Source organism: Dipodomys ordii, unplaced genomic scaffold (genome assembly GCF_000151885.1).
Source record: "Dipodomys ordii isolate 6190 unplaced genomic scaffold, Dord_2.0 Scaffold25, whole genome shotgun sequence".
NCBI classification, from domain to species: domain Eukaryota; kingdom Metazoa; phylum Chordata; class Mammalia; order Rodentia; family Heteromyidae; genus Dipodomys; species Dipodomys ordii.
The window spans coordinates 8,428,684-8,453,225 of record NW_012267241.1 but is presented as its reverse complement, the minus strand read 5'-3'; the positions used below and the strand labels follow the sequence as shown (position 1 = coordinate 8,453,225).

At 40.2% G+C, this 24,542-nt stretch overlaps 1 protein-coding gene across 2 annotated transcripts in view; it reads left to right on the top strand.

The window, feature by feature from the left end:
• Fhod3 (formin homology 2 domain containing 3) overlaps positions 1-24,542 on the top strand; it is a 427,181-nt gene that overhangs the window by 379,696 nt on the left and 22,943 nt on the right. For both annotated transcript variants that reach the window (XM_013014940.1, XM_013014939.1), the window contains exons 16-20: positions 5,363-5,521; positions 12,033-12,215; positions 13,534-13,653; positions 14,343-14,504; positions 17,415-17,605. In XM_013014940.1, the coding sequence (XP_012870394.1) occupies positions 5,363-5,521; positions 12,033-12,215; positions 13,534-13,653; positions 14,343-14,504; positions 17,415-17,605 (815 nt within the window). The remainder of the gene's footprint in view (positions 1-5,362; positions 5,522-12,032; positions 12,216-13,533; positions 13,654-14,342; positions 14,505-17,414; positions 17,606-24,542) is intronic.

Below are 24,542 nucleotides of genomic sequence, written 5' to 3'. Positions count from 1 at the left end.
GGGGTAACTTCTGTCTCTGGTCTGTCTTGGTTGTTCATACTCTGCCCCCTCTCCCTGCAGTGTTCTTGGCCAAGTCAAAAACAAACAAAAGCCTTACATGGCATCTAAGCCCAAAGCATGTCTCCGTCTCTGGAGGGGAAGGCTTAAGATGGGTATATTGGAGGCTCCGCTGTAGTTGCAGCTTTGAAGGGAAAGCTTTGTCACATGAATTCTGCTTAACTAGACTTTCTCAAACTAAAACAAGTCTTGCTTACTCCAGGACGCACCTTCCTTATTAAAGAATGAAGTTCCTTTTCTCCTTCTGTGAACATCTGGGAAAGAAGCATGTTCTGAGATAGCCCCGGGGTGATTTCCCCTACGTTACCTCATAAGCACCCTTTTGCTGATCTGCCCCCAAAGTAGTTTTCCTACTTTCACATTCAATCATCCCCTAGTCTAGAAGCCTTGGCCTGGAATCTTGGCTCTAGGTACTCCTTCAATACTCTCCCCCGCTGGAAGTTCTTGAAAATTGTTGAAGAGGCCAGAGGTTTGAGATAGAAGAATTAAGATGGACACCTTTCATTTTAGTTGCCCCAAACCTGATTGATCTGTGTTTGGAGACTCCAGCCCATCCTAGGAATATATTTTTTTGGTCTTCAAAGAAAATGTCCCATTTGAGTACTGAGCAATTGGGAAGAACCCAGGAAATAAGTGTTTCAGGAGATGGTATAATAAAAAAAAGAGACAATAAATAAATGTGAAAATATATACAGCCAGTCCGAAAAAGACTATGGGAAGACTGATCTTGTTTCTCAGCCTCTTCTGCTTCTATTCAGGCTTGGGGGTCATTGACCTTTACTCACAGTGTCTGGAGATTGTAACCCATACTGGTAGAGATCTCAGTGAGCAGTAGTGATTTCCTAGGATATAGTGTACTACCAGCCCTATGCCAGTGTTTAGCTGTTCCCATCCAACCTCTGCTCCTTGTTCTCTCTGGGCTTTTCCTAAGAACTATTCTATCATGGTATTCACTTACCATTTTGGTTTATTCTGTTTATAGTTATAGTTTGAGTTCCATATTAGAGTTACTAATCTTGCTGTCTTTTTGGGAATGACCTGGACCATCATCTAAAAGCTTTGTCTGTGCTATCATACTGTCTATTGTATCATTCCAGCTATCTTGGTGCCTATGCTACATGGTCTATCAGTCTAATAGTAGGTACTTATAGCTAATTGGATAGATACTACATGTAACTCAAGTTCTTAAGAATATTATTTATTTTTTAAAATGCATGTCTTATATATTTTCTAATTCTGAACACAAATCTTATAGCATTTTGATGGAATTACTTTAAAACATGTTTGATGAGAGATACCTAGAACATTTATAAATTAAGGCTTCCTATCTGGGAACAGGATATTTTTATTTATCCAAGCCTGTTTTTATTTTAAGAAAGTCTTATTTTCTTTCAGTAGAACCCGCTTTGTATTGATATTTGAAGAGCTTTTATTTCCTTTTTGAGTACCATTTGGAGGGCATTTGTCTGGTCTGTGATGTATCAAATGCAAAAAATAAATTTCTTCTTTTGGCAATAATGGGGTTCTTGAACTTGAGACCTTGCACTTGTTAGGCATTCACTCTGTCCTTCAGTTCTTTTTACTTTTGTTATTTTTTTTAGAGACTTTCCAGCCTGGCCATCTAGACTACAATTCTCCTATGTATACTGCTGTGGGATAATAGGAGAGTGCCACTGTGTCAGGTTTTTGTTGTTTGAGATTGATGTCTGGGAGATCTCTGTTAACTCTTTCCTCAGGCTGGCCTTTAACTACAACTTGCCTATCTTAGCCTCTCAAGTACCTAAGAATAGGTGTAGCCTACAACACTGAGCTCTGGATTTCCTAGCTCCTGTCTTCACCCTCTGTTTTCATTTTTCCTGCACATCTCATATCTTCCTTCTAGATGCCTTCAGAAGGTCATTTGTGTTTCCTGACCTTCACAAAGACCAAAGACTTTTCCTTTTCTGGCTCCTGCTGTATTTTTCCTCTTTATCACCCTAATTTTTAAACTATAAACGAGGGATCATCATCATGGCTTTTAAATCAAAGAAATTCAATAAAGAAAGGAAGTCTGAGAGAGTCTGGAAAGTGTAGGATGGATGGGCTATGGGGATCAGAGGCCAGAAGCAGGAGGCTTGTGCCAGGCTGCTCTGAGAGACTGGGTGCTCAGAAGTGGAGATGGCAGGAAGGGAGAAGCTTTTGAAAGAAAGAATAGCAGTTATACTGTTGTTTGACCATATTGAGGATCCAGTGATGGTCATTATTGCTGATTTGGGACTTTGATCCAGAAGAACAGTTGCAATGGATCGGTACTGATAACTGCTCATGCTCTGACAGGGACAAAGGTGGAAAGTTATCTATGGGACCAGCTCTCCCTGTTGTCTCTGCTTGCTCAGTGGAGCTTGTTCAGGGAGCAGCTTGAACTTCTCTGGTGTATGGGAGATTGGGTGGACATGTCCAGTGGCACCTGTGGTAAGCTGAGGTGCTGTCAGGTATAGAACCACCATATAGAACATGCAAGTTATTTATCAGATATACACATGGATTCGCAGGGAATAGGCTAAGATGTAGAACATCTTCTCTCCCAAGTTGTTTGTGAGCAGCTGTTTGCCATGGGACTGCTTACCCCCATAGGGGACCATCTTTTTCTCATCTGTACAAAGGCTCCAGATGGGCTAGTTGGGTCTGCATGGGCCTGGCTCTGGGCTGCTAGAGTGATGAGGACTGTATGGACCAGAGGGTAAAGGGCTAACAATTTCCAGAGAATCTGTGCTGCCATCCACGTGGCTTCATTCCTTATGCTCACAAGCTGTCTGTAGCTGTGCCTGCAGGCCACAAATCCACATTCTAAGCAGGAAGAAGGGGAAGGGTAAAGGCGTGGCTTACTGGCTATATCTTTTTTTAGTCAGGAAAAGAAAGCCAGATCTAAGTCACAGAGCCAATTTTAGTTAGATCCAAAAGGTGTGGTTCAGAAAGATGTTAACAGACACATTAAAAAAAAAAGCCAGGGATCTTCTGGTGATTGATCTTGGAAAAAGAAATTAATCTGAGCAGGCTCCCACAAAACACAGAGTAGCAGGCACCCCCACATCTCAGCATTGGCATTGCAGGTGCAATCCCTCTGTATTGAGTATTTTGGTACTTTTCTTATTTCTTCTTAGTAGCCCACATAAAACATATTATAACGAAGTCAACTTAAAAGCTAAATTGAGAATTTTCAGGGTCTTCTATGGAAGACAAGGACTTCTCTACAGAGCAGAGATACATCTATACCCATGTCCCTGAAAACCCTATTCAAAGCCCCTGGCCACACCCATAGGAATTGTCCCTCCTGGCCACCAGGCCCCAAAGCAGCTGGGATGTTTTCAGTTGTTTTCTTCACGAAGAAATTTGAGTTGATTCCCAAATACATATTTAAGGATCTAAAATAGACTTTTGCCAATTAAATTGGGAGGGCCCAGGAAGACTTCAGTAGGACTTTGGTCTGTTTCTGTTTGAGGGCTCTCTGCCTCCAATATTGTTGCAGGCCAGCTTCTCCAGATGGCTCCAGATGTGTCTGGGCACAGCCAGGTTCCCCACTTCAAAGGAGACAGTAAGGCCGGATGGTGTCTTACTCTGAGTGCTTAGCTGCAAGCTGAGCTTAGAGCTCCTCCGCTGGCCAATGAAGTCTTCTTGGACTGGTCCCTATCAAACCTCAGCCTCATGCCTGAAAGTTCCCAACAAGCCAAACAAAGGAATGTTTCTCCTTATCCCCATTCCCTTGAACCCCAGGCCAGGTTCCAGGTCTTTATCAGGTCCCAAGATAAGGTCCCAGATTGAGGGTCAGGCCTTGCAGACCCTGGCCACTGAATGAAGTGAGTTATAGTTGCCTTGGGTTGAACCTGTCACACGTGAACACACCCCATCACCATGCTTAGTTTGTCTTCTCCATCCGGATCTTTGCCACTTTAAGCTTCTATAATTCACAGTAGTCATTCCCAGAGAAAACCTAAACAAGAGCTGGAAGCCTGCTGAGTCAGATCTTCTATCTACCCCTCACTTCCATTGCTGCTTGTACTTAGCTTTCTGACTGCTGAAAGGGTGAGGGCTGGCAGCTGTGTCACAGCTCTGGGAGATGCCAAGTGTTGTCTCAGCACCTCATAACCTGTATTTGTCTGCCATAAACTTGGTGACCTCAACAACAGACATTCGCTTCTTATAGTTCTTGAGACTGGAAAGTCTAAAGAACAATGTACTAGCCAATTTTGCTTCTGGTAAAAGTTCCCATAGGTTTTCAGAGGCCACTTTTCTTGTAGTGTGGTGGAGAGAGCCAACTCTCTGACCTCTTTTGTAATGATACTAATTCCATCATAAGAACCCCACTCTTGAGATCTTACCCAAACCCTAAAAGTCTCCATTTCCAAAAAAACATCACATTAGGAATTATGGCTTCAACATATGAGTGGGGAGGAACACAAATACATTCAGTGTGTCACACAGATATACTGAGTTTCAGCCATGTCTAGCCCTAGGCTGGCCACAGGGATGAGGGAAGGCCCAGGACTTACCTCAGGGGTGGGAGGGAGGGGTACCTAGGTGAACAGTGAAGCCACACTCTCCATGAGTTTGTCAAGACACTTTGGTTCCCTGTTCTCTTTCTTGTTCTCCGTGACCAATTGTCCCTCATTCCTCTTCATCAGTATATGCCTTTTCACTTCTCTTCCTTGGAAAGCCCCAGTTCACCGTCCTCCAATGGGCAGCTGCACAGAGGGCTAAGTATGGCAGCAAAGATGGAGATACTCTGTTCTAAAAGGCATGGAATATTTGAATTGAAAAACAGGCCCTGAGACAGTACAGCCAGAGATGAGAGGGGCTGACAGGCCAATCACACCGGCCTCTCCCTCTGGATCTGTCTTCTCAGCATGTGTACTCACTTCTCTGGACACACACCGTATGTAATGAGCCAACCAAGACACATTCTGACACCCCACAGCCCACAGGACTCTGAAAGATTCTACTTTGTTTTCAGTGCTTTTATGGAAAAACAGGGTTGGGTTTTTTTCCCCCTTGCAAAAGATCACATTTTCCCCAATTGAAGGAAAATCAATTTCATTTTGTAATGTGTCTGACTCGTGAAGTTCCATTGCTGACCCAAGCTTGGCAGCGTCTCAGAGTCTAATCCTTGATCTCTTTCTTCTGAGCTGAGCAGTAGCCAGTTCTTCCCTGAGCTGAACCAGGGCCATTTATTTTCATCTCTAAATAAGGAGTGGATTTGATCTAATAATGAAATCCAGTGAGATCTAAAGATGATGCATTAATCTTTGATTTTCCTTATTTTATCACAAAGAAAACTGCTGCAGATGGAAAAAGACAGGAGATCATCGTTCTAGATTCCAAGAGGAGCAATGCCATCAATATTGGCCTGACAGTCTTGCCCCCTCCAAGAACAATTAAGATAGCTATTTTGAATTTTGATGAATATGCCTTAAACAAAGAAGGAATTGAGGTAAGAGAAGCTCTGTCAAGCATTATTTATATTGTCTAATAATAACAAGTTAAAATTGACATGATTGGCTCCAGTACAATTTCCAGTATTGCCTCTTTTTACTTTATTAACCAGACTCAGAATAATGTTAATAGTTTTCTTACATGTTTCTTCGGAAGTAAGGGGTAGAGATGAGCCTCACTTTGCCTGTGAGAATCCTCACTGCCTAATTTATTTATGGATCTCTCTCTCTGACCCCATGTGGCCTATCTCCAAGTAGAAAAAAGACTGCTACAACCTGCTTGCAAGAGTGTTGGGGTCTTTCTTCACAGCATTTCAAGTCAAATATATTTAAAAAAATTGTAAATGTGGGGTTTCAATATGCTTTTCCTTCCATGAAAAGAACTCTGTTCCTCTCCTGGGCACTTGGAATATGGACAGCCATGTCTTAGTTGATAATCTGTAGAACCGAGTCAATGGAGGCTATATTACTGGTGGACTGAATGTCAAAAGCAGGGAGATGTTGGGTGATGTGGCTATTACTGTGCAGTAGACAGTCCAGCTGGAGCCACACCTTAGCTTATTGTGCCAACGTTCTTATTCTTCTATCTGGCTTTACCCTCTTTTCACCATGGACTGGTGCCAGTTGATGCAGGTGAGATCTCTTATTCTAATTATGGGAGATGAATAACAGAGGTACTTGCCAGCTCACGCATTCCTGCAGAGTTGTGATATCACCTGAGGACCCACTGGATATTAGTGAAGAATCTTGCCATGCTGCTTTGTGACAGTGGGTGACATTCAACCCATCCTATTAGAAAGGAACCTCAGTCTTAGTTGAAATTTTTGAGCATTCAGGAAAGCCTGACTCTGGAGCAGGAGAGCAAGACTTTGCCAGAAAGGTTGTAAGTGAGGTAGCATGCCCACCCTAGGTGTGCAATGCAGTAGGGGCCGGGGTTGGATCTCAGGAAGCCAGTTGTGCTTTGTAAAGAAGAGTCTACAAGAAAAATTGTTCATGGGGATTTGTACTAAGTTCAATGGTATCCCCCCATATCCATGCCCACCCAGCATGTGACCTTACTCGGAAGTAGGATCTTATAGTTTAAACAAGTTAAGGTCAAACTGAAATAGAATGGGCTACAAATCTGATGAGTGATAAAATACAATAACAAGGATATTTGGTCACAGACACAGAGAAGGGAATGTCACTTGAATTTAGAGAACACACAGGGAGTCTCAAAGAATAGAATGCCTTGTGACGACATAGGCAGAAATTAGAGCAATGTGTTTACAAGCCAAGGAATGTCAGGGATTAAGGGCAAGCACCAGAAGCTAAAAAAAGGGCAAGAAACAATTCTCCCTGCGAGCATTTGGAGAGAACATGGCCCTGCTAAGCCCTTGATTTTGGACTTCTAGCTTCTAACACTGAGAGAAAATGAATTTGTATTGTTCTAAGCTACCCAGCCTGTGGCACATTGTTATGATAGCCCTATGCAAGGCCCAAGCAGTTTGACTTTGAGGATCATGCCTATCCTATTCTAGGAAGAGGACTGGAAAGAATGAGCATTTTTCCCAGCTAAAAGCAAGTAGTACTGTGAGTCCTGGAGCGAGGCAGGCAGCATATCCAAGAGGGCATGTGGGAAGGCAGGGTAAGAGACAGCAGAGAGAGATAGGGAGAGGCATTGAGGCAGGTGTGAAGCTGGAGAGAGGAGCAGGCCAGACCTCTGTGTGAGGAATCCCCACAGGTCCTCACAGGCAAGGGAGAAGAGCAGTGCCTGATATTGGATGATCATAGATGAAGTATGATACTTAGGAAGTATCTTTCATGAAGGAGAAATAAGGTGTGGACTGGGTGCACTCGCAGGCCGTCCTATTTATACAACAGGTCCTTTAGAGATGGCAAAAAACAGATTCCCACATAAGGAAGCTTCAAATACAGTCAGAGCCAGCCACACTGAAGATCAAAATAACAACTTATTTTAAAAATATTTCCCATTCCCATCTAGAGGACTTGAAAACCCATCAGCAGTTTTTTGTTTGTGCTTTTTTCGTGCTTCTGTGCTTTTCTGAAGTATACTTCTCCTTGGGTAAGAGAAGTTTCAGGCTCAATAAGTTACTTAGATTTTAAAGTGAACCCTTTTTTTTCTTTTTCCTTATCTACCTGGCTTTCAGTTAAGCACCCTTTTGATTAGGAAAGAATAATGATAGTTACAATAATGCCAATGTGTAAAGGAATGAACACAGCACTACACCTGACTTTTATAAGTCTCTTATTGTGGGCCAGGCACCAGGTAGGAGCCTTCCTATCAATGAGTATGAGGTACATCCTCACAAGGCTTAAGGTCCTTATCTTAAAGATGAGGGTGAGTCCCAACATTCATCTGTCAGTTTCACAGACCCAGGGGAGGTAGAGGATGTGAGCTCCAGAGCCTGAGCCCACAGTATGAGCCTGGGGGTGGCTGGCCCAGGAACATACCTCAGGTCTGGGATATTTCTTCCCTGAAAATGAGAGATATAGCCACCCAGAAGGCAACATGGTGCACCTCATAATGCTGCCTACAAGAGTTCTGCCTGGGAGTAGTTGAGACATGAAACATTTGAAGTGAGAGGACTCAGCCACAGAATATACTAGTAACCCTCTAGCAATATTGTAATGTGTCAGAAGTTATCAGTAAACACATAGTCACAATAGCATTTGGAATTACAACATTTTTATCAGTTTCCTTCCAAAGCAGTTCCATAAACTGAACACTATGGACATGTGCGGCTTTATCCTCTTTGTTGTAGGTTAGTCCTGTGGGCTACAGGATGTACAGGAGCATCCATGACTGCTGCCCACTGCATACTAGAAACATCTACCCTCCCTAACTTAGCCCAAAGCCAAAAATGTCTCTAAGACATTGTTAAGCCTCCTGTGGAGGTGAAAGCAATCTGTCTGAGGATCCTTGATCTATAAGCTGCTTACAAGAAGTCAAGGATTATATACCCCACAACACTTCTCATGCATGACTGGGAAGACTCTTGTGAAATGGCTCTCATAGAGAATATGGGATCTAGTACCCTGATCATCGACTAGCTCTGGCCATTGATTGCTGGGACTGTGGACATAGAAGACCTAGATCTATGTTCTGGGCAGTGCACCGGGCTTGTTTGGTAAGTCTTGCTGTACAAGAGTTAAATTGAGACAGAGAAGAGATGGAAGTTGTGAACTTGCAGATTTGCTAATGAGATTTCCAGCTAATGGCCAAACAGCCTTCAGCCATCTGCTTCTTGGATACATGTACCCTGGCATGGCACCACAGCATAATAGGGCCATTAGAAAGCTCTGTGTACCTAAATGTAATTAGGATGTATTAAAGGACATCCTGCAGCTTTGCTTAGCAACCAGTGGTATGCATCTGGGATTATCATGCAACCCTAAGGAAGTAGTTAACTTCATTAACAAAAAGAAAAGTATTAAACTTGAGGAAATTGTTTTAGAGTCATCGCTAAAGAATACAAATCATGTTTTCCCAGGTAAAATGTCATCAAATTATCATAAATGGATGTACATAGAGGTTTGTTTTTCCTTTCCCATTCTTAGAATATGGTCTCCACAAAGGGTGGCGCAATCGAATCGTCTCCAATGGCATTTTAAATAGCTCAGTTTGACTGTCATGACTGTCAGCATCTTGGAAACAGAGGTTTCCTTTGGCTATTCATGCAGAACTATTTTCTGAGTAGTTAGTATTGCACAAGACCTATCTGCAGGTACTTGAGTAGATGCTAGACACATGCAGGTGAGCCTGCCCATGCAGAGGCTCAAAGAACCATAGAACTAGAAAATGCTGAAGATTCACAGACCCTGCTGTTAATTGTGCATATGTAGTTTAATCCTTGTCAACTCTGGGACTGGTGTTAGGAGAAGAGGAACAATCTGCTTTGTTGTTAAACCTAGCATCCAGTATTTTATCTGTATGTTTGAAACAATAATTTCCACGACAGTGTACTTCAAAGAGTAGAAAGAACATACTATCAAGATGATTTCAGAAGTTTTTTTTCAGAATACTATTTTCTCATGAGAATATGTAAGTTGTATATAAACTCCGCTCAGCCCTGAATTTTCCAACTTTCTGATGTTGTCACCCAAATCCTTGTGGTATGTTCTTACCCAAATTGTACCCAACAGTTCTGTTCAAAATCACCAGGCAAAATAATTACTTCTTATGGTATCATATGTAGGTAAGTGAAATGGTCAGATCAATTACATTTGGGTACATGAAAATGGATATTTTTGTATTTTCCCTGAAATATGCATTTCATATATGAAAACCCATTATGTTTAGAGCAAATAGACATTGTCTGGAAGAAAGTTAAAAGCTGAGGTTGCCACATTTAGTATTATTTGATGTTTCTTTTTCTCTAAAACAAAATGGTGATCATAAAATCTTCAATAAACCTGATATAGTAGAAAAGTAAGTTTAAATTTCACCCTATATTTATCCCATTATCATTTGTTTATGGGAGAAAGAGCATGAACTCACAGGAGGTGGTTTTGACCTGCTCTTCTACTGTCTTAAGGCTATTTTTATTGTCAGTGATGTGTAAAAAATAATAAAGTAGCAGATGGCAACCTTATAAATCTCCAACAGTGAACAAATGGTTTAAATTAGAGAGAAAAAGTAAAACAGATTATTTTCTGAAAAGAACAAAGCAACAAAAAAATCATTGCAAGACAATGCTTTCTGTGGGTCAAAAATGGTGTCAGCAAGTTTTGTTTTGGAATTCTTGCCATACCTAGAGCAATATAAAGATTACAGAAATGAAAACACAAATTTGAGTTAAATTTTTATAACTAGCTGAGTTCAAGTCATAGATATTTTAAAAGAAGAAGTATCTGTCTGACTTGTTCATGTTTTAATCTCCTCTGTCTGGACAGAGGCGCAAGAACAAGGCAGTGGGCAAACAAAAAGCAAGATCTCTTACCTGATGCTCAAATTCTACCCAGATAGTCTCAGTTTGGAGCCAACATGAAGAGCAAGTTAGAAGAGAATCTATCTGATGTGTTACTTTTTGTACTGTCACTCTGACTGCAGCTCTGAGTACACATCTTCAGAGCAATTGTATATTACTGGCTTGTGATAAATGAGAGGGCCTTACATGTTAAGACTTACCAAACTGAAGAATACTTCTCATTACTAGAGTTTAATTTTTTTCTAGTGAAATCATATGATTCTTCTGAAGCTATTATTTTTCAAATTCATTGTGATTAGAACTATTGCCTTACCATATGACTTTTAAAATCAACTTTTCAATATCTACAAATAATTCTTGCTAGTCTTTTGGTTGGAATTAAATCTATAGATAAATCTGGGGGAAAATTAACATCTTGACTGTGAGTCTCAATCCATGAACATGTTTTGTCTCTCCATTTATTTGGGCCTTTGATTTCTTTCATCAGCATTTTCTAAGTTCATTATACAGATCCTATATTTTACTTATTAGATTTATCAGCTATATAACTTCATTATAAATAACTTGAAACAATTTTTGTCATTGTAAGAAAATGCTTTTCGTGGTTTAAAAATGGTGTTGCTAAGTTTTGTTGTGAAATTCTTGTCATTCCTAGAGCAATATGAGGAATAAGGAAATGAAAACAAAAATTTGAGTTAAGTTTTTATAACTAGATGTACTTCTGTATAATTGCCTTATGCAACATTATTGAACTCACTATTTTAGAAAGTTTTCTGATAATTCTTAATAGTTTTCTATGTCCATGGTCATGTCATCTGCAAATAAGAACAATTTTATCTTTCTAATTCTTTGGCTTTTATCTTTGTGTGTACTTGATTAGACATTCTGTACAATGGTAAGTGGGAATGATAAGAGTAGACAAGAGAATAGAGGAATGTTTATCTTTTTAAAAATGTAATCCCTAACGACTTTGACCCTATAAGAATCATCTTTCTGGTGTCTTTTTTCTCTGCCTCCAACAATTAATTTTTATTAGAAACAAAAGCAAAATAACACACACTTTTCTTTTTCAAATTGGTATTGCTCTTTTTAAATACAATTGTATTTTTCCTCAATCAGACTTGAGTTTAATATTAAAATACTGTCATTTCTAAGTTTGTAGCATAGCTTAACAATTTAACTTATACTTCACAAACAAAAGTGATTAGGAGTTATTTGTGAAAGAGTTATTTTGTACTCTTTCAATCCATGAGTTGTGTTATAAAGTATATATTGTTGACATATTTCTCATTATTTCCTAGGAAACAGGGAGTGTGGTCTCTGGCCTTCTATTTTATTTTTCTTCTTTCTTTCACCTTCCACCCTTCTTGCCTAAAATGTTTTTCATGTTCATGATCCAAACAGTTCAGGGAAAGTTCCTTAGCATATATTTGGTTGTGAAAATATAATAGCTGTAAAGGATTAAAAATAGAATATTCCTATTAACTGGGAAATTGTAATAGGAATTTGAAAGCATTGAAATGTAGACAATGACTCATCACTAACTAATCAGAACTGTTATATCACCCCATCTTTCCAGAAAATTCTAACAATGATTCCCACTGAAGAGGAGAAACAGAAAATCCAGGAAGCTCAGCTGGCTAACCCTGAGGTTCCCTTGGGCAGTGCAGAGCAATTCCTGCTCATGCTCTCCTCCATCAGTGAGCTCTCAGCTCGGCTCCAGCTCTGGGCATTTAAAATGGATTATGAAACCACAGAAAAGGTAAGGACTTTGCACTAGATGCAAGTATTCAGAAATCTAGTGGTTTTTGTAAATTAATGCCTATTAAACGAATACTAAGCTAATGGAGTATTGTTTTAAGCACAGGTTCAGAGGGAAAGTTGATGATATTGGGTTCCATCAGTAACACTGGGTGATGGGAGCTGCCTGTACTGAATTATCAGTCTTCCAATAATGGGTTATTCTGAAGTGCCTGCCTGGCATCAGATTCAGATGCCTAGTGGATTCCAAATTAATTAGTTTTAATAATTGCAAAAATTAAACCTGATTCTTATTGTAGGAAATTTGGACAATTCAGGAAAGCACAATAGAGAAACTTTCTTGTTATCTTTCTATCTGATGATAATCATCTAAGCTGCCATTAACAGTAGCAGGTAGCAGGACCTTGGGCACCTTTTAGGAGAACATGCTCAGTAGAAAGAGGAAAACAAAGCAGATTGCAAACAACTAAGAAGAGACCCAAAGAAAAGAGAAGGTCTTAGGAAGCCCTTCTTAAGTAGGAAGCAGAAGGCCCAGACATCTTTCCTAGACCACCAGCAGAGTACATTTTTAGGCTGAGTGGGAAGCAGTGGAGAAATGGCAGTTAAGTCCAGGAGAGATTAGTTACATGGACTTGCTGAGAGAAGACAGGCTCAGAAACCCTGCTGAAAAAAATTATGAGTCTCCACCTCTTAGCAAAAGATGAATACCATATCCAAAACTCTAAAATCTACATATTCAAATCCAACACTTCTTGCTTACAAGTGGCAAAATTCCACTCCTAACCTCATGTGACAAATTACAGTCACAATACACACACACACACACACACACACACACACACACACACACACACAAAGCCAGGTGTCAGTGGTTCACACTTGTAATCCTAGCTATTCAGAGGCTGAGAAATGAGGATCATGGTTTGAAGCCAGTGGATCAGAAAAGTCCATGAGACTCTTATCTCCAATTAACTGCATATCCCTCTCCCCACTACCTCTCCCCAAAAAACCCTGGAAGTAGCACTGTAGCCTGCCTCAAGTGGTGGAGCTATAGCCTTGAGGGAAAAAAAATTCAGGGAAACACCCAGACCCTGAGATCAAGCCCCAGAACTGGCACAAAAACAAAACAAAACACAGTATGTGCATTTAAAATATCCTATAAAATTGCTTTCAGTGTTTCATACCAAGGAGAAATGTTCATCATGTGAGGCTGACCTGTGCTATGGAGAAATGTTATTATTTATTTCATAAATTTTTTTTAAAAAAGAGCCCAAATGTACCTTTGTTTTCATCTCCTATCTTTTTTTTTTAACTGAAAGGAAGTAGCAGAACCACTTTTGGACCTGAAAGAAGGAATAGACCAGTTGGAGCACAATCAAACTCTGGGCTATATCCTATCTACGCTCCTAGCCATTGGGAACTTTCTAAATGGAACTAATGTAAGTCTTCTCCATCCTATATCTTCCTGCCTCCCTTGTCAGAAAACCCATGCCATTTGCTGCTAGAGGATGTACTTCTGATTCCCCAAAGTAGAACAACCAACTTTTATGCCTTCTTGTTGAAAATCTGAAGAAATTTTGGCCTTGAAATATTAAGGGTCATTAAAAAAAATCTTAACCTTGCTATAAATGAGGACACTTAGCAAAATAAGCATAAGCTTCTTCATAAGATACAGCTGCTCCTGAAACTGATATTGGAATTTTCATCTGCTTTATTTTTTTTCCTCCTGAGCTTATTTATCTGGATTTTTTTTTTTAAAAACAACATTGTCATTGCTATTGGTCTGGCTCTGGCGAGAGTAACAGACCTATGTGTAAGCAGGGCCAGAAGAGGAAGAAAGTATTGATATTCAGATATCAAAGACCCAGTCTTTTGACACCCTGATTCAGGATGTGGTCTCAGGTGTGGCTAGGGATGTGGCGGGAAAGGGCTGGAGTCTCACCATCATTCCTAGTATGCCTGGTTCATGTGCTGTCAGTGAAAGAGGATGGAGCATGTGATACAAGAGTTTCAGTCCCAGAGAAACTAAATATTGGGCTGTTGCAGCTGGGCATTGATACTGACCGTTGGTGCTATTCCAAGAGCCTATAGGAAGCTTAATTTTCTCATTTTTTATGTCATCAAACAGGCCAAAGCGTTTGAGTTAAGCTACCTCGAGAAGGTTCCAGAAGTCAAAGACACAGTGCACAAGCAGTCGCTTCTCCACCATGTGTGCTCCATGGTGGTGGAAAACTTTCCAGACAGCTCTGATCTGTACACAGAGATTGGAGCCATCACCAGGTCAGCCAAGGTACGTCCTTGACCAGAGAGCAACCGGCCTTGCCTTGGCCTTTACTGTTGGATCTTCCTGAGAATCATCTCCGCAGCACACATGCTCTATTAAGAAAGACATTCAGTGCTGTCTGTGTTCCCTTCTCTGGAGTTTGTGACTATGATTCGTTTCATGCCATTTCTAATGAGCTTTTAAGATCTTTTTCCTATCACTCGTTCTTGGTCAGATTCTTTCCTACTGAGGTATGTAAGACAAGCCTGACATCCAAGTTTTCACTCCTGCATCTTCTTTTGAGAGTGTTGAGTCTCCAAAATATTACAACTATGCAGTCTGTTTTAGGTGGGCAAATAGGTCAGCAAAATCCCACCTGGCTCCTTCTGGAATGTCCCTAGGTCGTACAGTAAAGCCTGGAGCCAGGGAAGAGGATAGGCCTGCCCTGCTGCCCAAAGTTAGGACATCCCAATGATCTTATGCACAGGGAATGTTTTTATAGGGCTGTAAACAGTATATAGCATTGGCCTCTCAGCTAAAGTGAGTACAGAGTTTTTATCTTCGTGAACATACGGTTTATTAGAAAAGAGACAGTAACAATCTGTGGCCACAGAGCTGCCTCTTGTGCAAGAGGATCTTTGAGACAGAACTGGGAGAAATGAAGGTTATGGAAAACACAGGAAGTTCACTGGAGGATACCCTTCAATAGGGCACAGTAGCTAGGCTTACATGGAGGAATCTTCGGGAAACACATGTATGTATCTGTGGAATGGAAGCTGAAAGTGCTGGAATACACTGGAGTCCAATACGAGACAAAGGGATAGTAGAGGGAAGAGTGAGCAACGAGTAGATTCTGGCATCAAGGGTTTCCTTGCTGGCTCTCTTACTCTTCTAGCATGATGGTCTTCTTAACTGAAGTGGAAAAAGGTGTAGCCAGCAGTTCCCCAGCTCTGAGAGCTGACAAAAGGTTTCTCAGAACGGAGTCCTCTATTAAACAGGCACTTACACCATCTTATTCTCTGTCATGCACTGTTCTATGGTCATTACAAATATTCATATTCAGTGTCTTAACCAAGACAGAAAGACTTTAAGTGACCCAGCAGAGCTCTCCCCAGTTGCTGCTTCAACTTCCTCAGGAGCATCTCCTCAGAAGAGGTTTACTGTGGTGGTCTTGTTTGTTTAGGGGTTGGTCTTGGGGCTTAAAATTCAGAGCCTCTCCCTTTGATGCAGCTTTCCTGAAAGCTCACAGCTGAAAACTCTTCTAGTCTGGCATTTTTCTGGTTAATTGAAGATGGAGTCTTCAATGGTTTTCTTCTCATGTATAATCCTTCAGTTATACCCAGGGACTTCCCCCAGCTATTTGGCTGTAACCAAATAGCCTTGACCTAGGAGTCTTGTTGTTATAGCTAATCACAGTGGCTGCCCTAGCCCTACCCCTCTCCAGTATCAGACCTTTCCCCAAAGCTGAGTGGATGATTAGGTGACATTTAAATTATAGTGACATAACTTTTCTTGCCTAACAGCTGCCCAACAATACACAAGCCAAATCTGCAGCTAGCCCCTTCACACTAATTTTGGCAGTTACCGAAGATCACTGCAGACTGATTCATGTGACTTACAACAGGAGGCCACAAAGCCTTCCACTTAGAATTCATTCCCAGAGCCTTTTAGGCTCCACAGCACAAGGAAATACAGGCCCTGCCCTCTCCTTCCTGGGCCCATGGAATCCACTGTGTCCTAGGGTTTTCTTCCTAAGGGATGCCAGAAATCCTCTTAGACATCTGCCTTCATTGACTTGATCCCCTCTCTTGTCCTTCTGAGGGTAGGCTAGTAGTCAGAAATCATACCAGCAATTCCCTTCTAAATGTTCTTTAGGCCTTGCTTACTACAGCCATTGGCACCTTGACAGTTGCAGCTTACCTCCACATCCTGCTGCTCCTCCAACTTCTGTCTGTTGCCCTCCTTCCCTTTCCAACCATTGCTCACTCCTTATCTTCCTCAGTTCCTCCCTTCAGCCCACCTGCTTGCTTATCTGATTATTTCTCTCTTACTTTCCCTCCCAATTTCTTTCTCATCTCCTATTAAATGTGATCAAGTATATTTTTTCAGAACTAAGTAATGCTTTGATTCATGTAATTTCAAGCCTAGGAATTTTATAAAAGCATCACCTTAGAAATCCTTATCACAGTCCATTTCTGTTAATCTAAACTACTTACATGCTCTGTCATCTATTCTTTGTATGTATGGCTTTTATTTTCTGTCAAGATCCTATGCCCTATGACCAATACAGGTCTGGTGAGTGCTGTGAGATCCCCAGTTTATATGAGGAAGTTCCTTAAGAGCTGAATTTGGTTGCATTTCATGTTTGTCTTTGCATGCTCACTGCCTGATATGGGTGTATACTAGTTCCTCCATGGTGATTAGTTGGATGTGTGAATGGTGAGTAGATAAAATAATTTGATACTCAAATTGTAAAGGAGATCAGAAAGAGAATCTAGCTACCTGGCATAATCAAATCTGACCAGGGTGAGTTGTTTAGCCTTCTACAGTATTATCCTTCTAAAATATTCCAGAAGAATAAGAGTGTTCTGAAAACTTTTATGAGACATCTACTCAGTTCATCTTGTACTAGGTTTCTTCATTTCATGTTTTAATTTACAGTTCCCAAAGACTTGCATAACATTTCTTTCCAAATAAGGCAGGGAAAGGTGATTCTGTCTCTGGGTTCATTTGGAGAACAGTTTTATCACTGAATAAGTTGATGTTGTGATAATGACAAATACTCATGTGAATAATTTTTAGGCTATGAGTGTGTTTGTATTTCAAGATGCAAATTTGGTTTTGATGTTTGTTTCTTCCTGGAGGCACTTTGTTCTCCTGATTTCGGTTGGTGTCCAGTTGTTTCAGTGCATTTGCAGTGTTCTCTCACATTTTCAGGTTGACTTTGATCAACTTCAGGATAATTTATGTCAGATGGAGAAAAGATGCAAAGCTTCATGGGATCACCTCAAGGCAATTGCAAAACATGAAATGAAACCAGTTTTAAAACAACGGATGTCAGAGTTCCTCAAAGACTGTGCAGAACGAATTATCATTTTAAAGATTGTCCATAGGAGGATAATTAACAGGTAAACTGATAGAAAGATCTATATTCTTGGAAATATTCTGCAAATAAGGATCTGTAGGTCTATTGCAATTGTACTTTCTCCATATAGTAAGTGTACCTATGCTATAGATACTGTTTCGTCGATATTTACATTTTTCTTACATAATAATATAATACAATTGAATCTTGAAGTTGGAAGGAAAGTTAGACATCATTTGATGAAAAAATAATCCCATTGGACAAGGAATTGTATGTATAAGATCTCTGACAAACCTAAATGTTTCTGCAGCTGCTTGAGCAGTGTCACCTACAGAGAGTTTCTCCTTCGCAAGGCAGCTATAGTTGTTAGAAAAATTCTTCCTTGCTGGGGCCAGTAGTTCATGCCTGTAATCCTCAGGAGGCCTGGATCTGAGGATCCTGATTCAAAGCCAGCTTGAGCAGGAGAGTCTGTCAGACTCTTATCTCCAATTAACCACCAGGAAATTGGAAGTGGCATTGTGGCTCAAAGTGGGACAGCACTAGCCTTGAGTGAAAAAGCTCAGGGACAGTACCCAGGTCTTGAGTTCAAGCCCCATGAACGACAAAAATAGTTCTTCCTTTATTTGGCCTTCAGTCTGACCTCTGAGAACTTTCCAGTGGCGGATTCTCTGGCAGCTGCTCCATACGTCAGGTGCCTGAGTAAGGGCTGGGCTCCGCTGCAAGGACCCTCCTCCTCTACACCAGTCTTCCTCAGAGTTACACTAGAGAAATATCAATAGGGGATCAGTCCTTCTTCTACCCACAAGGAGGCTGACTGGGGTCTAGCATGGCTCTGTGGCTGTCCAAGGTTCTTCCTTTAGTAAGCGTTGGCAGCCAGGACTTCAACCCAAGTGTTGTATCTTCCTAGGCCCCAGGGTGTTTCCTGACATGAGCCACCACTTTCTTCTCCTTTGCTTTGTCACAGAATATTGATGTAGGGACACTTTCCTCCCATTCCTCTCTCCTCCTCTTGTCTCTCTTTCTCTCCTTTCATTTTCTGTAAGCCACATCAGGCTTTCTAAAACCTAATTCTCTCTTTTTTTAAAATAAGTTTTTTATTGTGAAAATACTGTACAGAGGGGTTACAATTACATGAGCAAGGTAATAAGTACATTTCTTATCAAGCATTGTTGCTTCCTCCTTTGTTTTTCCCTTACCATCCCTTCCACCTCAACTATACTCGCCCCCTCCTGACCCCCCCAAATTATGATGGTTCTTACAAGAACAGAAGTCTTTCTGGGGTTGCTAGTTTATAATCATGACTTGAGCTTCTGGGTCAAAATACCATGGGTGGGTGACCTCTATTTGCTTCAAAGCCTCTCCCCCCCTCCCCTGCCTAAATTGTAAAGTTCATTTTTTAATATAGCATCTTGTATATCTCATTGTTACAATGGGTCCACCTGTATCCCTATTTAAACAACTTATTTTTTCCCTTCCCCAAATTATACCAACATCAAACACAGTGAAAACAGGGTAAAACTTGATTCTCTTGTCTGCACATGACACCCCCTCCTCCCAGCTTTTATCATTTGCTGCTTCAGTCATCATAATTCCTTCGGCTTGACACCATCTGGTGAGAAAAGAAGAGTCGTATTAAGATTTTGGCTAGGATAGGAATAAGGGACTCAATTTCCCCAGCAAGTTGATAGCAAGCTATTAATCAGGACTTGTAGAATTTAGTTGTTTAGCTATGAACCATTTTAATTACATATACTTTATCTAGACCTTTTGTTTTCTCTCTGGATAGGAAAATTTTATGAGTTTTTTTTTTTTACCCAATGTCGTACTAAAATTAAAGTACACTTAACATGGCTAAAAAGGGGAGGCGAGGAATGTGAGCTTTCATGCTTTGTATGATGAGATCAATTCCCAACTTAAAAAAATCTACAAAAATAAATAATTTCCTTTTGGAGGTCATGAAGCTAGAACATTTTTATGTAGAATTTTAAAGCTATTGTGCCTGATTTTCTTTTATCCTAGACAGTTAAAAACTCATTTTGCTCATAAGGCTATTTGTTAAGATATAATGCATTTGCTCGGATTGTTCCATCGAAGCTGGTCACTTGCTGATGGTTGGTCTTGCCTTACCAAACTTCTTATGTGCTCATTATTGGGCATCCCACTGGAGATCACCAGGCTGGGCCAGAAATTCACTATAGCTATGATTGGCGGTAACAGGTGTATGGCAAATGTGAGTACAATGTAGTGGCCACCCCTAAAGTATATAACCTTGTGTAAAAAGGAAATCTCTAGCAAGATGTGTGTGTGTGTGTGTGTGTGTGTGTGTGTGTGTGTGTGTGTGATTACAGCAGGAAGACATTGTTGAAATACAGATGAAAGAGAGCTCCATTGCTTTGTTTCACTTTTCTGCTCTTCTTCCTGGCAGAATTCCACAGGAGCTTTGCACCTTTCCTGTTGGGGAAATAAGACTCAGAAACAGTTGTAAGACCTTGTTTGGGACCCTATAGCTTGTAACTAGTGTACTTGTCTTAGACATGCATCTCAGCTTAAATTTAAGACTTTAGAAAATTATAAGTAGATTAACCATTACCTCAGGCAACACCTGTTTTTCAAAACTATTGCTTGACTCAGAAAATCTTGTTTTCCTTGTTGGACCTCTGTACTAGCCTTTTTCCTGCCTGCTGCCCTAATCGCCTGACATATTCTGTGGATGTGTAAACTTGCTCTTCCATCCCTGTAGATAACTATGTTACTCTGCAAAAGGCACTTGGAAAAATGCAGCAGGTGAAAGGAGAGGGCAAAAGCTTCCTAAGGAAACCCAGTGAACTGAGAAGAGGGATTAAGTATCCTAAGCAGGCAGAAGACAAATGCACAGACTGGCATCCCATTTCCTGAAGTCTGCCCTCCCCACTTGAGGCCAAACACCCCACTCACTGATACACTGCAGTGAATAAGCCAGTGATGGAGCAAATCAAAGATGTTTGGCTGATGCCTGGGGGTAGCCATGATGGGGGCCAACCCCACTATGACCATATGACTTTTATGTCGTATACTCTAGAAGAAACCAAGTCAACAAAGTCCCTGAAATATTTACTCCCTCAAATCCCAGCCTTCTGAAAACATGTCTTATACTTCCCTTTATAAATGCATATTTGGATTTTCTTTTCCTGTTGTGAATTTCCCTAGCTTGTTGTTACATCATTGTTTGTGAAATGCATGCTTGGGTCACTTTTTTAATTTATTTATTCTTTAATTGTTATTGTAAACATGATGTACAGAGGGGTTACATTTGCACAAGTCAGGTAATGAGTACATTTCTTTTTGAACAGTATCACCTTTTCCCTCATTTTCTCCCAGGTTTTCCCTCTTGACTCTCCCCGCCCTCACCCAAGTTGTATAGTTCATTTTCAACATAATTAGTAAAGGTCTTCTCCAATTCTGTGGGCTTCCTATTTATCTTGCTAGCTATATCCTTTGCCATGGAGAAACTCTTGAGTTTGATGCAATCCCATTGATCCAGTCTTTCTGGATCTTTACTTAGGAAGTTTTGACTTGTGCCAAGGAGTCCTAGTGTTTCCCCTATCCTTTCCTGCAATATTTTTGTGGTATCTGGTCATACATGGTTTTTGATCCATTTAGCAATGCTTCTGGTGCAGGGTGATATAAGGTTTCAGTTTCCTGCACCTGTACAGCCAGTTCTGCCAGCACTGTTTGTTAAAGAGGCTGTTTTTCTTCCATTTTATGCTTCCATCAGAAAGAATTGCATTGCACCATTTGTAAGGAAATGGAAAGACTTGGAAAAAACTTGTACTAAGCAAAGTAAGTCAGACCCAAAGAAACATGGTTTCCCTCCTTTGTAATTATTAGAATGCACCTATAAACCTACAAGTAAATGTGATAGTAAAAGAGAAATAATTACTCTTGGACATGATTAATTAAGCAGCACTCTAAACATTCATACAGTGAGACTAAAGGAGGATATTCTCAGGAGAGGATCACAAGAGCTCCATAACTATGTGCATATAACTATATAAAATTATGTTTATCAACCTGAACTCCAAGAAATGGAACAAGAGGGTTTTTTTAATTTGTACTGTTTATTGTTCTTTTTTTTTCGCTTATTCCCTTTTGTTGATGCATTTGATTTCTGTAGCCTTTGTCTTGTATGTAAGTCTATCTGATTTGGGATGGGGAAGCACAGAAACAGTGAACCAATTCAGCAGCAATACTCACTAGACACTATGCTGGAAATGAGCTGTACAAATTCCAAGGAGGGAAAAACGGGGAGGACAAAGGACTGGGTGACACTGTTCAAAATGAAATGTACTCATTACCTGACTTATGTAATTGTAAGCCCTCTGTACATCACCCTTACAATAACATTTAAAAATAAAAATAATAAAAATAATTTTAAAAGGCTAAACATAGAGCTTCCTTATGACCCAGCAATTTCACTCCTGGGCATTTATCCAATAGAACATTTTTTTGTTTAATTCTATATTTAGATTTGGATGCCTCCTGGATCTCAAAACAATGCTCTAGATGTGGAGAATAAGAGATCTTAAGTTATTTTTACATACAAAAGAGAACTCAGAAAGATCATAAGAATAAGGTGAAATAGTTTTCCAGCTGGAAGCTAATGGATCCTTTCCTTGATTTTTCTTTTATGTGGGTTTTGGATTGTGATCTGAGGAAATATATGTAGTAACAGTATTCTATTTTGTCCTCATGTCATGTCATACACTATATTTTATATCTAAAATGTAATGCCGGTTGGATGTAGAAGCCAGGAAGACATTAGATGGTGCAGGGTAACAGGAAAGTGCTGTTTTACATGATGTGGTCAGAAAAGGCTTCCCTAGGAAGGTGATGTTTGGTCAAGAGATTTGGAATGAAACTAACATGACCAAGGCAGTTACTATGGTAAAAAAAAAAAATGTTCTAGGCATAGCAAAAAACTGGCACTCGGGATCTGGTCAGGTTCATTGTCCTCCCTGGTGGAGTGACCTCTTTACCCTCCCACCACCGTAAGCACTGCTAGTATCAGTTCCTTGGCCTAGGTGTCTAGCCAGGGTTTCCTACAGACTACACAAGGACCTGAAGCCCTGGAATGGGTTTATTCAAAGAATAAACAAATCCAGTGTGACTGGAGTCATGAAAGACAGGTAGTAGCATCAGTTATGGATGGCCTTGTCTTGGTACTTGTTTGGTTTATCCATTCATTTATGAATAGATACTTGGTTTTAATATTCACATTCTAGCTATTGGGAATAATGTTTCTATGAACATTTTTTTTTACCAGTCAAGGGGCTTGAACTCAGCCTGGGTATTGTCCCTGAGCTCTTCAGCTCTACCACTTGAGCCACAGAGCTACTTCTGGTTTTCTGGTGATTAATTGGTGATAAGAGTCTGATGGACTTTCTTGCCTGGGCTGGCTTTGAACTGCAATCCTCAGATCTCAGCCTCCTGAGTAGTTAGGATTACAGGTGTGAGCCACTGGCACCTGGCTTCTATGAACATTTGTATAGGAGGTTTGGTGTGTGCAGATTTTCATTCCTTTTGGGTGTATACCCAAGAGAAAATTTCCTAGGTGTACTGTAGGTGTACATTTAATTTCCTGCAGAATTGCCAGATGCTTTTCTGTAGCAGCTAAACCCATTGCTGTTCCCACCCGTACTCTGAGAGAATTCCAATTTCTCTACATTTTTCACCAATGCTTGTCTGAAGTTTTGATTATAGCATCCTAGTAGGTGTGAGGTGGTTTTAATTTGTATTCCCCTATGTAATTATGCTGGCGAGCATCTTTCTATGGATTTCCAGACTCTTTGCTTATTTTTTTAGGAGCCTATTTAAATCCTTCCTTCATCTTTTTTTTTCTTTTTGTTATTTAGGTATAAGATTTCTTTGTGTTTTCTAGACACAAGTGCTTAATCTCACACATGATTTGCAAATGTTTTCTCCCATTCTGAAGGTTGTCTTTTCTCCCTCCCTCCCTTCCCCTCTCTGTCTCTCTGTCTCTGTCTGTCTCTGTCTGTCTGTCTGTCTGTCTCTCTCTCTCTCTCTCTGCTGTCCCTCAGCTCTTCAGCTCAAGGCTAGCACTCTAACACTTGAGCCACGGCGCCACTTCTGGTTTTCTAGTGTTTAATTGGAGATAAAAGTCTCACAGACTTTCCTGCTCTGGCTGGCTTTGAACCGTGATCCTCAGATCTCAGCCTCCTGAGTAGCTAGGGTTACAGGCATGAGCCACAAACACCCAGCTGTCTTGTCTCTTGATGATATTCTTTGAAGCACAAATGATTTTAATTTTGGTGAACTTCAGTTTCTCTCTCTTTCCAATGGTTGCTTATGCTTTTGGTATCTTATCTAAATAAACACTGACTAAATCAGAGTTGTGAGATTTATACTTTGTATTCTTTTAAGAGTTTTATAATTTTTGTTAGTATTTTTCAACTCCCTCTAAACACAATTAGTATGATTTACTTAATTTTTCCCACAAAAAGAATAAATCAATCCTCACTGAAGAAATACCACCCATGTTCAAATTATGCAAATGAGAGTGATCAAAACAAATTGTTTGGTCTATAGTGACATTTTAATGTAATGCTACTCATTCTACAAATTTTTCTCTCTGTTTCTCACTGTTTTCTTTCTTATTTCCTAATAACTAAATTTAAAACAAATAGAGACTAATAATTTTAGTTTGTATTTTAATTGGCTAAAATAAAATAAACTTAGCCAAGCTGAAATTGTATTTTTCTAATAAAATTAGAATTATATGTAATATAAAAATATTTATTCTGAGCAAATTTTAGAAGTACTTATTTACAAACCATCTATTAATGTTATCTGTCATGTATCATATCTACCCAAGTATTCACTAAAAGAAATTTTTCCCTAGTAATAGAGAGCTCTGAAATAGTCTCTCAAGCTTGCTAGGTAGGTGTTCTACCACTTGAGCCATGACTCCAGCCATTTATTGC